The 10,605-nt window shown below is 40.4% G+C and overlaps 1 protein-coding gene across 1 annotated transcript; it reads right to left on the bottom strand.

Annotated features, from left to right (window-relative positions):
- Window positions 1-4,587: 4,587 nt before the first annotated feature.
- Window positions 4,588-8,912, bottom strand: LOC103706563 (phosphatidylinositol 4-kinase gamma 7). Its single transcript, XM_008790705.5, has 2 exons — window positions 8,602-8,912; window positions 4,588-7,142 (listed from the first exon to the last, which is right to left on the bottom strand). The coding sequence occupies exon 2, from the start codon at window positions 6,863-6,865 to the stop codon at window positions 4,913-4,915; it is 1,953 nt and encodes a 650-aa protein (XP_008788927.3). The 5' UTR covers window positions 6,866-7,142; window positions 8,602-8,912; the 3' UTR covers window positions 4,588-4,912.
- Between the last annotated feature and the right edge of the window lie 1,693 nt (window positions 8,913-10,605).

The following is a 10,605-nucleotide window of genomic DNA, read 5'->3' as shown; positions in this document are numbered from 1 at the left end:
AATCGAGAAAACTGAAATTTCAATGTTGAAGTTGTCCTCGTTTTTCATAATGGATGTTTTTTCTTTCATGGTATGTGTTTCAGATCACCTTTGTATTGTTGGTGAGACTCCAGTATGACAATGGCATGATTTTAGCTTAACGCCTCATAAATGTCGAAACTTGGCATGAAATTGATACATGCAAGCACCATTGATACATGAAACATATTTGATTTTATACATGTCACCACCCACTTACCCTCTGGAGGCTCTATATAGCATTTGTGCTTGTCCTGCATGCTTGTAGATAAAAATAGATGTACTGATGCATATCTGAACTTATAGAAGGGATACTGAACCATCATTTAATCTACCCTAGGAGTATCCATTAGAACATCAAGCAGTGAGAAAAGTAATTGTTTTTTTTTTTTTTTTTTTTGATCATAAGGGGAAAAAAAAGGTAAATGATGAATATAAAAGTATGACACAATGAATAATGTTTTCGGTATGCATGGTAAGTGCAAGACAGGACAAGCACCGACTAATATCATTTAAGGTGGTTTAATCATTTTTGAATATTTTTTTTCCAGAGAAGTGACCAAGACACTGTTAAACAACTTTTTTTTGCCTTCCTTGCGTTCCGCATGCCGCCATGGTGGAATCCACATCTATTCATATTACTTGGCAGACGGAGTTCAGGCATAAGCTTACTTTATTTCATATTAATTAGTCCTTTTCGGTAAAGTGAACGACGACTATCTCAGATTCTCAATCGTACTATTAACACAGCAGCTAATTTTGTTTCCTTCTTTTTTCTCCTTTCTTCCTTCAATCTTCCAATGTACAGAGTCATGTAGCACACAGTATGGTACGGAGTTCAACAACTAGAGTTGTTGCAGTTTTTCCAAAATAAAAGTATTGAAATCAACTATAATTACTACTGACCCAAATGGAGCACAATGCAGCTAAGATATGTAAATAAAAGTCCAACAAGAAAATAATCGAGATTCATGACCTCCAATAAATTTAAACATGATATAATAAACTATTGGATTTCATAAGTTTAAGTTGTTAGAAAATAAATCAACATACGTACATATACATGCACCGGCGATGTCTCCGGCATAAATGCAAGAAGGTTGTATAGCTAAGGGTGGCAAATTATGATCCAACCCGTCAACGTAAACGATCCACTTTAAATAGGTTGGAGTTTGACATAAACGGATTTGGGTCGTAAATAGATCAACCCGTTTAAATCTATTTATTAAATAGATTAGATTCAGGTTTAAACTTTTGACCTGTTTAATCCATTTTGACCTGTTTAATAATTAGATAGAGTTATGACCTGATCCGTTTAACCTATTTAACCTGTTTAAAATCTGCGTAATCTGTTTCTGACCTGTTTAACCTAACCCGTTTAATATGTTTAAATCAATTTAATCCGTTAAAAATCCGTCTAACCTGTTTAATGCGTTTAACCTATTTAATAAATGGGTTATGTGGGTCGGGTCGGATTACTAATTTAACAAAAAGTCGGATTCAGATTTGAAATTTTGACGGTTTAATAAATATTTTGGGTTTGGGTCAATAAATTTTTGACCCAACCTAACCCGATTGCCACCCTTATGTAGTATGGTTAATATAGGATCTTATGGAACATGAATTAATTTTGCAAGCAATTCGATACGGACAAAGAAATTACGAACAAATCTTTCTTATACGAAAACTAAAAGTGACCGTGTCACAACAATTTCTATACCAATAATCATCTGCCTTATTCATCAACTTAAGTAGACCAGTGTCAGTCGTCAAAGAGAGTTCAATAAGCAGCCAAAAATAGACCGTCTTTCCTGCTTTCCTTGACAATAGATCAGTCATAACGAGAAGGCAGGGTCAGGTACCAGTAGTGACAACATTTCGGCAGGCCGACTCTTAGCCATTGGGTGATTAAATTGAATCCTCCCTTTATCGGCCAACATTTCGGTTGCATGATGCAACCTGGTGCCCAAAAGATAGCTCTCGTTGGCCAATGAACGCAATCTCTCTGGAAATGCCAAAAGACAGCCTACACAGCCCATAGAAACCAGCATTTCCGTTGGCCAATCTTGGAGCCAATTCACTTCCAATCCTCGCAGCACATCCAGCTTGGAGTCATCTCCCATCCTTCAGCTATCCATCCGCCATTGATGACCATGGTCAGCATCAACGCCGGTGGTCTTCATGTGGCCAAGAACTAAACTCCAAAACAGAGCAAAAAAAAGATGCTCGCCCAATCCACGCAGCTAGGACCACCCAAAGAGCATTCCGTGGGCGCTGCAGTGCATGATACGCAAAAAGCCCCTGGTTTGGGGTTCGCCGTGTTTCCTCTTTGCTTGGTTGGTGGGTGCCATTGGCATGCAAGGCTGCTGCAACTGAAGCCGACTCGCCACCAACCTCCTCTTTTCAGGATAAGAACGCAGCACATCACTGCGGTGTCCTTTTGGACTGGCTCGCCGGAAAAAGGATGGTGTTCGGTTGGAGCTTTGGGAGAGTTTCCATTGAAATAAATTTTTCGTATTTCATAAAATTTATATGGAACATGTAAAAAAAATCTGAGAACTATTTTTTTAAAAAAAATATTCGTAATCCTTTAGATTGATAGACATCAGGATATTTCATATAACTTTTTTTAAAAAAATTAAAATATACCAAATTTTTATGATCGATCGCATATAAAAAATTTATTTTTTCAGATATGACGCATTCAGACATTAGCTTTCTCCAAAAAAAAAAATCTTTTTTTTTTGTTCTTCGTCTCATCCGTCATCATAAACTCTAGAGGAAGTGGTAGTGATAAAGTCTAGAGAGGAAGTAGGAGTCATCGAAGAGAGATTCCGTCCCATACGGCGCGACCGAAGTTAAGCCTGATGATTCCGGCAATGACGATAGCGAGTTTAATGGAACAGAAAGAAAGGAATAACTTAATGGAAACAAACAAAATAAACGGCGAGAGAACTAGGTGATTCTCGTCAAACAAGGCAAGGCATTAATGGGAGTTAACCACGGTGCAAGAAACAAGCAATAGAAGACCAAGGGCTCGTTTGGTTCGCGGGAAAACGAGGGGAGAAAGTGTGGTCAACGAAAAAATAATAAAATGCCTCTTGTTTGGTTGGAGTTTTCAAAGGAGAGAGATGGAAAAGTGGTATTCCCATGGAAATATGATTCCCACATTTCATGGGAAAGTCTTTCTCATGAGAAACATGAAAAAGTTACTTTCCCATGAGGTGGGAATCACTCTTTTTTTATTTTTTCCCAAAAAGACCCTTCAGCATTAAAGAAACATTAAAGAGGCATTAAAGACCTAATTTTTATTAAGGGCATAATAGAAATTATACATAACTTTTCTAGAAAAGTGGATGGTCAACCAAACATAAGCACTTTGAAAATTAGTCACTTTTCCATGGTTAACCAAACATGTCAAAAGTACTTTCCTAGGTATCCTCTTCCTAGGAATATGATTCCCAGGAATCATATTCCTAGGAGGAAAAATACTTCCCGCGAACCAAACGAGCCCCAAGAGTTTACCAGGAGAAAGAAATGGTGGGGTACATGGTCATAAGATGTACGACTCAGTTGTTCCAGAAAAGCCAGACACAGAGTTTCTGTTCTCTTTTTCCACATTTATTTGTTGTATAGCTCTACCACAAAAACCAGCATTGCTGGCTCAGCACAAAAGGAAGAGATGATCCACAAATGTCCTCATGATTTTAAGTTTTCTACAATTGAAATGGAAAAGAACAATCCAAAGATTTAAATAAGTTTCTATTCAAACAAGAAAAAGAAGTTACCCAAAACCTTATGATTATACAACGAAAAAAATAGTATAACCATGAGGGCAAGCACTTGCACACAAGTGTGCCTGCAGGCATAGAAAGAAAAGGAAAAATCATTAAGCACCAAGCAATACACATACATCAGTTAACACCATGATCAAATTTCAAATAAGAGAAAGAAGCCATCTTGCACAGTAAACCAGTAAAAACTTATTCCAAGCATGATACGAGCAACTCAACTAAAACCAATTTCCAGCATTAGAAACGGCACGCACCTACAACTCCAACCACCGTCACCCGAAGTCTCCTCTGAGGTCGATCAACTTCAAAGACAGGGGCCTGGTTCAAAAGTAGTCTGTGATTCTGCACTTCTACAAGATCAACACCAAGGCTACCATCATATAGCATAAAATAATTCAAGAAGATTATATGGGGACAATGTCCAGCCAGAACTAGCTGCAACTCATATTGAAGCAGGAGAAACCTCTCAACAAAATGCATTCTAGTCGACTTCATGCAGGAGAAACATCACATCCAGAAAGCTAGAACTGCCAAGAACCAAAAACATCCAACCAAGCCCGCACTAGGAACAAGGCAGTTTGCAAGCTAAGAATTATGAAACATAAAACAACATTCTTAACCATACCATAATCCGACACCCTGGAGGAATAGCATCGTTTAATGAACACACGAGAATGTCTCCCAACAATAGTCGCTCGTGGTACAAGCCACCATATATGTTCAAAAGAACAGACTAAACTGGCATGCTAAAGATACATAAGCAGATGTACATAGATTTTCTAATTGTTTATTTTTAATAACCATTGTCTGATAAGGCATAAAATGACAGTAAAAGAAAGAGGAACCCAATCACACTCGCCTCCTCCATGTAACTGATATTTAACAAAGAGCTGAAAGATATATATACAAAACCACGACCACCTCCACAAGCACCTTCACCTCATCCCTTAACACAAATCACCCTCTTGTCGGTCCCGAACCACGATGATCTTATTCATAAAACCCCCTTCTCCATTCTTTACAGCTACCAGAAAGGGCACAACAAACAACAGCAACAGAACGCACAGCCATCCTCTCTATTCTCTCGATCTATCTCCTACTCAAAACTGGCAAGAAGTGCCTAGCCTCTGCCTCTGCCTCTGGCCAGCAGCCCCAGACTTCCAGCCACGGAATGCTCCATGCAGCAGCTCCTGGAACTTCTCAAGGAACAACCCCCACTCTTCCTCCCCCATGTCTGCCAGTGTCACAAAGCTCACGCTTGCAGGCAACTGCTCGTTTGCACTCCTCCTGCTCCCACTCTGAAGTCCGCTGGCACTACCACTATTGTTAGTTCTAACTGTAGTATCATTCCCTTTTGGAACACCACCCAGATACCGCTGAGTTTTGTCAGTAAGGCTCACGCCCTTCAATGATGTGGACAACTTTGAAATGTTTGGAAACTGATTGATAACAGGCAGGAAGCAAGTAACCTCTTCCACATTATTTTTTTCATTGTCATCGTTGATTTCCTCCTCCAAGCTCTCCTCTAGTTTTGACAGTGGGTTTCTGGAACTCCCCACCTTCAACCCAAAATGGTAGGATGGTGGTGTTTTTGGCACCACCGGACCACTATCTTCACAATCAATGTCAAACTGGATTACATCTTCATCTACTGGTTCAGCTTCTGGAGAAGCTACCTCTCTTTCAGCTACCAGTCTCCTTGCCTCAATGCATACAACCTCCAGCTCACTAGGCTCTTCTTCCATAGTCCTGAACTCCCTGCTCATCATCTCACCAATCTCTGCGAGACAAAGCCCAAATGCCGCAGCTTCCTTGAGGAAAATTGTGGAAAGAACCAAAACCCTAAGGCATGCTTCACGGATCATAGGCAGCTCCATCCGAAGCATGTCAGAATCTCTAACAGGATCAAGATTAGCAATGTAATCAAGTTCATCCTCAGAGAAAGGTACAGATGCCTGTGGCCAGTGGATCCATTCAAAATAAGGATCCTCCAAGCTCTCTGGCAGACAGAGTCCATGATCTATTGGAATGAGTTCTGCCTGAGCTCCAAATCTACCAGCTCCATCTACAAGCTTCCTCACCAGAAGGTTCCCTGCATGCCTGTCTGTGTTGAAGATTCTAATATCAAGTATACCAATCCTGTGCACAGCTGCAACAGGAAAGCTAGAGGTCCCATGATCACTGGCATCAAAGTCATGAGGGATAAACTTCTGAAATGATGCAATCTTGCTGACAGCTTCAGACTTCCTGTCATGAGCCTTACCATCCGCACCGTTAACCCCATCATTGACATGGAACACAGAGTGGGTTATCTTGACAAGCACTGTTGGAGGAACATTGGCAAAGTGATCGTAGTCCAAGAGGTATGCAGCAACCTCCCTAAACCCTGTCTCACCAACCCGCACTGACTTTTTGAGGCCCGGTTGTCCTAGGGCTTTCCCAATGAAACCTTTTGGATTGTTTGGTGCAAATGGCTCCTCATCTGTAGGCTTCACGATAGCAATGCTCTCACCTCTGCTGTTCCTGAAGTAGTAGGCACCCCCAAGCCCACCGTGAACGGGGATGGGCCCAACACCGCTTTTAATAGCCTTCACTACGTCCTTGACAAGCTGTTTTGTTCGAGAACAGCGGCTTGAGCACCCCAAGATTTCAATTGGACCGCTCCTATCTCTCTGCTGGAGTTCCTTTCCAGTAGGAGAGAGACATGGGGTGGAGGAACTCCTGTGAAGGAAATTCCTAGTGAGAAGTAATGGGGAATCATTCCGAACCCCACTAAGATCATTTTTCAAAACACGATCACCAAATGTGAGTGAGCTCTCCTCGGTGGGCACATTAAGGGCTAACTGTAACCTCCTCTTCACAGTGTGGACATTGTCTCCACGATCCAATTCAATACCCAATACACAGCCAGTGTCAGTTTGGACGAACACACGTCTCCTCCCTGCAGGCTTTCCATCAGTTTTCTTGTTCCCATGGTATTCACTGCCACGGGTGCAATTCAAGACTGCAACTGCCATCTGAGTCTGGACAGGGCTATCCAAGTTAGGAGACATGGAATTCACCGTCGGATGCAGCAGAGGGTCCTCTTCTTCCTTTTCTTCACTCTTGCGCGCACGCCAAACGCCAAGGCTGACGTGGTCACAAAGAGAGGAAGATGTGCAGCACAATTGATCATGTAGCAACTACAAGGTTATCAGATAGTGACCGTTGGCCTCACAACGGAAGAAGCAGAAAGCAAGTGGTGGAGGAAGTATAGGTGGAGATGGCGCGCCTCCCCGAGAACGGGGAAGCCATCTTTTCAGAAGATGGATGAATCAAATGAACAGAATGCTGTAGAAGAAAAATGGTTAATATTATGATTATTAGCACCCCAAAATTTATACCTCATGATGCATCAAATTATCAACATTTACAGTCTTGCTAGTTTACATGATACAATTTAATAATTAATACAACAGTTTTTTGAAGAAGAAAAAAAAGTTATGCTTTTTTTCATGAAATGAAAAGTGGTGTAAGTGGAGGAAGGAAAAAAGGGGAGCGATGGGGAGGAGTAAGGGAGGAGAAGAAAGAAAAATCTAACAAAAGAAGAAAAAAACATCTTTTTGACAACATCTCTATGGCTACAAAGCCAGTGGAGAAGAGGAAGGAAGCAGGCCGAATATTAATTACACAGCATGAATCACTTGTGGATTTATGAACCAAATTTAAAGAATAAAAAAGAAAACTCAATCCATTAATGACGTTTTTCGGTAAGTAATTCATTAATGATCTAAAATAGTAAAAAGGCTCTGATCCAAAAAAAAAAAATCCCCCTTTAGTTCAAACATCCAATGGTAAAGTAAGGCAACACGCCAAAAAAGAAAAGAAGCAAACCTGAAAAAACTGTCATACCATAAACAGATCAATGACGCAATTATTTGTTGCATATTCTACTAATAATCCAGAATAAAATATCATAAATCACGACATGAGTGAGTTCTCCCCAAGAAGCAAACCTGACAAACTGTCATACCATAAACACATCAATGACGCAGTTATTTGTTGCATATTCTACTAATAATCCAGAATGGAATATCAGGACAGAGGAAAGAGAGGGGGGGCGGCGAGTTGAAAGAGAGCTCTGCTGATATCTTGTAGAAGAATCATAATAAACTGCTAAGAAATAAATTTTAAATATTCACCGAATAACTACGAAGAATCACAATTATTTCAAAAAAATATAAAAAATCCTGAGATTTCCACAAAATCATACAAAAAGGAATGAAAAGAATAAATTTTTAGTGATTATTTTTAAAAAGGAAAAATTTTGTACACGACAAATAAAGAGAAATTCATGTACAATTTTACATCATTTCCAAATTCTGGGATCACTATCCCTAGTTTTCGTGGACCAACATACTGAAATGATCCTTTTTCGGAAAAAAAATGAAAGATTTATGTACCCTAAAAAAATGAAGGATTTCGGGAGGAAATGAACGTATTTTACAAGATCAACAGATTTTCAGAGTAATCGCTCAAACTATTCACAGATCTTGTTCCAAACTCAACTAAACAAATCAAACCCTACCATTTCCTCCCATGAATCAAATCACCGGCAAACAAACCCCTACCGAGTCCAAAATAATCCTCAAAATCGCCCAACAATTCACAAAATCAACATTCAAGCAGTCCCTGCACTTCCCGTACGATCGAACGAAAAAAAAACGAAATGATTCCATAAAGAACACGCTCCTAGACCGATTCCAGTTGCATAAAACTAAATTCGAGACTGATTCCAAATCCAACTCACCAGAGCCTCGGATCTGGTCAGGAAGCAGGCCAAGCTCGCCCGGAAGAACGCCGACCGCCTCCCCGGCCCCCAGCGCGACCACGACCGGCGACCCACGGCGCAGATCCGATCACGCGGCAGACACAACGGCTCAGATTCCAGCGCTCCCTCGAATCACCCACCCCCTCCACCGGTTCCTCGCCTCTCTCTTGCTCCCCCTCGCGCTCGCTTTCTCTTTCTCTCGCCCGCTCTCTTCGAATCTTCTCCCCCTTTTAACTCCGCCCAAGCGGTCATCGGGGTTAGAACACTAACCGTGGTTAGATCACGACCTCAGTTTACTTCTTAATTTATTATATTCATTTATTTCTCTCCCCTTCTCGGAGACTGTCCAAGTTTTTTCCGATTCGAAGTCTCTAGAAGAGGGCATGTAGACCGTCCGATGGGCTGGAGACGAGATCTCGAGCCATCCGATCTCCGCCACGCTTTCCGTACGAGGAGGAGTGATGGGCCCGTGACGTGGACGAGGACCATTGGCTCACATGCGGTGACGTTACCGTCGAACCGCAGGGATGCTCTTTAAGGCCCGCTTGCCGGCGCGAGAGCGGCAGGCGGTACTGGCGTTGGCATTTCCGTGCGATCCGAGATCTACGGTCTAGAACGAAATTGCCCATCCTTCTTGTCCAAATAACAGAAATGGCCTCCCCCGGCCAAGACGGCCATCCTGACCGTCCAAACTGCACTTCTCAGCCGGATGGACGGTGATATCGGCACTCGATCCGGCGGAAGCATCTGTCAGGCTGGTGTTGTAATTATGCGCAAAGCCGAGGTCGATTACGGCGTTATGTACTCATCTGCAGCGAAGGAGCTTGACGTTTTCCTTTATCGTTAAAATGATAAGAACGAGAATATTTCGATTCTGGCAAGCCAGGAGCAAAATTGTAAGGTCACTTTGGGAATAAAAAATACAACCTTATCCTGGTAAGGAATGGATTCTGATCGTCTGATGAATGGACCTACACCTGGCTTCCCTGTAGAGCATTGGACCTAGTACATACGCAGACATAACAATGAGTTATGTGTCTGATAACTTAAATATTGAACAAAATTCCTCCAGTGCATGGACAAGAAGATATTGTATTGAATAAAATTCCTCTTATGCACGGACAAGAAGAAATTGTAAGGAGGGAAATTCCTCATTTGCCATATGTTCTATAGCATATATTTTAATATGGAAACCTAAGAGTTTTAACAGGAAAATACTCTTCTTGCTAACAAATCCATCCATCCTGTAACCTTTTAAAAAAAACCAAAAAAAAATCATGATCCATCCTCTCCTCTTCCTCATTGAGCCTCTGTCCGTAACACTTTTCTTCTTTGTTCGTTGATGGAGTTTTTAATTCAAATGGAAATTGTAAGGTTATTTGAGGATTGCAAAACTTTTGTATTCTTTTGCAAATATAGAACTTGGAGTTATATGATGTAGAGTTTGAGACTACTACATATTTGCTAATGTATACTTTAAACTTCTTTGATGTATACCTAACAGCCATCTAATACATACCTCTAAGTAAATCAATACATAATTTTGGAAATATGGTACTCACCTGTACGTTGTATATAGCTAGATAATACACACCTTGCATATTAGTCATTCAATAATCCAATACACACTTCTAAATATATCAATATATAGGTTTCAAAACATTGTGTTCTCGAGTACATAAATAATTAATACACACTTATTAGCTTCCAGATATATATTGTAAGTTTCTTTAATATATACCTAGTAATAATTCAAATATTGCTGACGTACTGACTCATGATCTTTTAGGCAAATCGATACATAGTTTTCAAAATATGATGTTCGTCAATACATAATCTACGATTAAATAATACATACCAAGTAAATTAGTCATTTTGTAACCCGATACATATCTTAAAAAAAAGAAAAATCTCATAGGCTAACAAAGATGAGGATAAAAAAAAAAGAGTGTATCATAATTTTTTTTATTTTTTATGAAGTTA

Source organism: Phoenix dactylifera, chromosome 2, assembly GCF_051530095.1.
Source record: "Phoenix dactylifera cultivar Ajwa chromosome 2, Ajwa_hap1_PhDact_Kaust_v1.1, whole genome shotgun sequence".
In the NCBI taxonomy this organism is placed as follows: Eukaryota; Viridiplantae; Streptophyta; class Magnoliopsida; order Arecales; family Arecaceae; genus Phoenix; species Phoenix dactylifera.
Note: the sequence above shows the minus strand (reverse complement) of the source record. Positions and strands in the feature narration are given on the sequence as shown.

Coding starts and splice junctions, on each gene's coding strand:
- LOC103706563 (XM_008790705.5), bottom strand. CDS start 6,865: ATGTCTCCTAACTTGGATAGCCCTGTCCAGACTCAGATGGCAGTTGCA.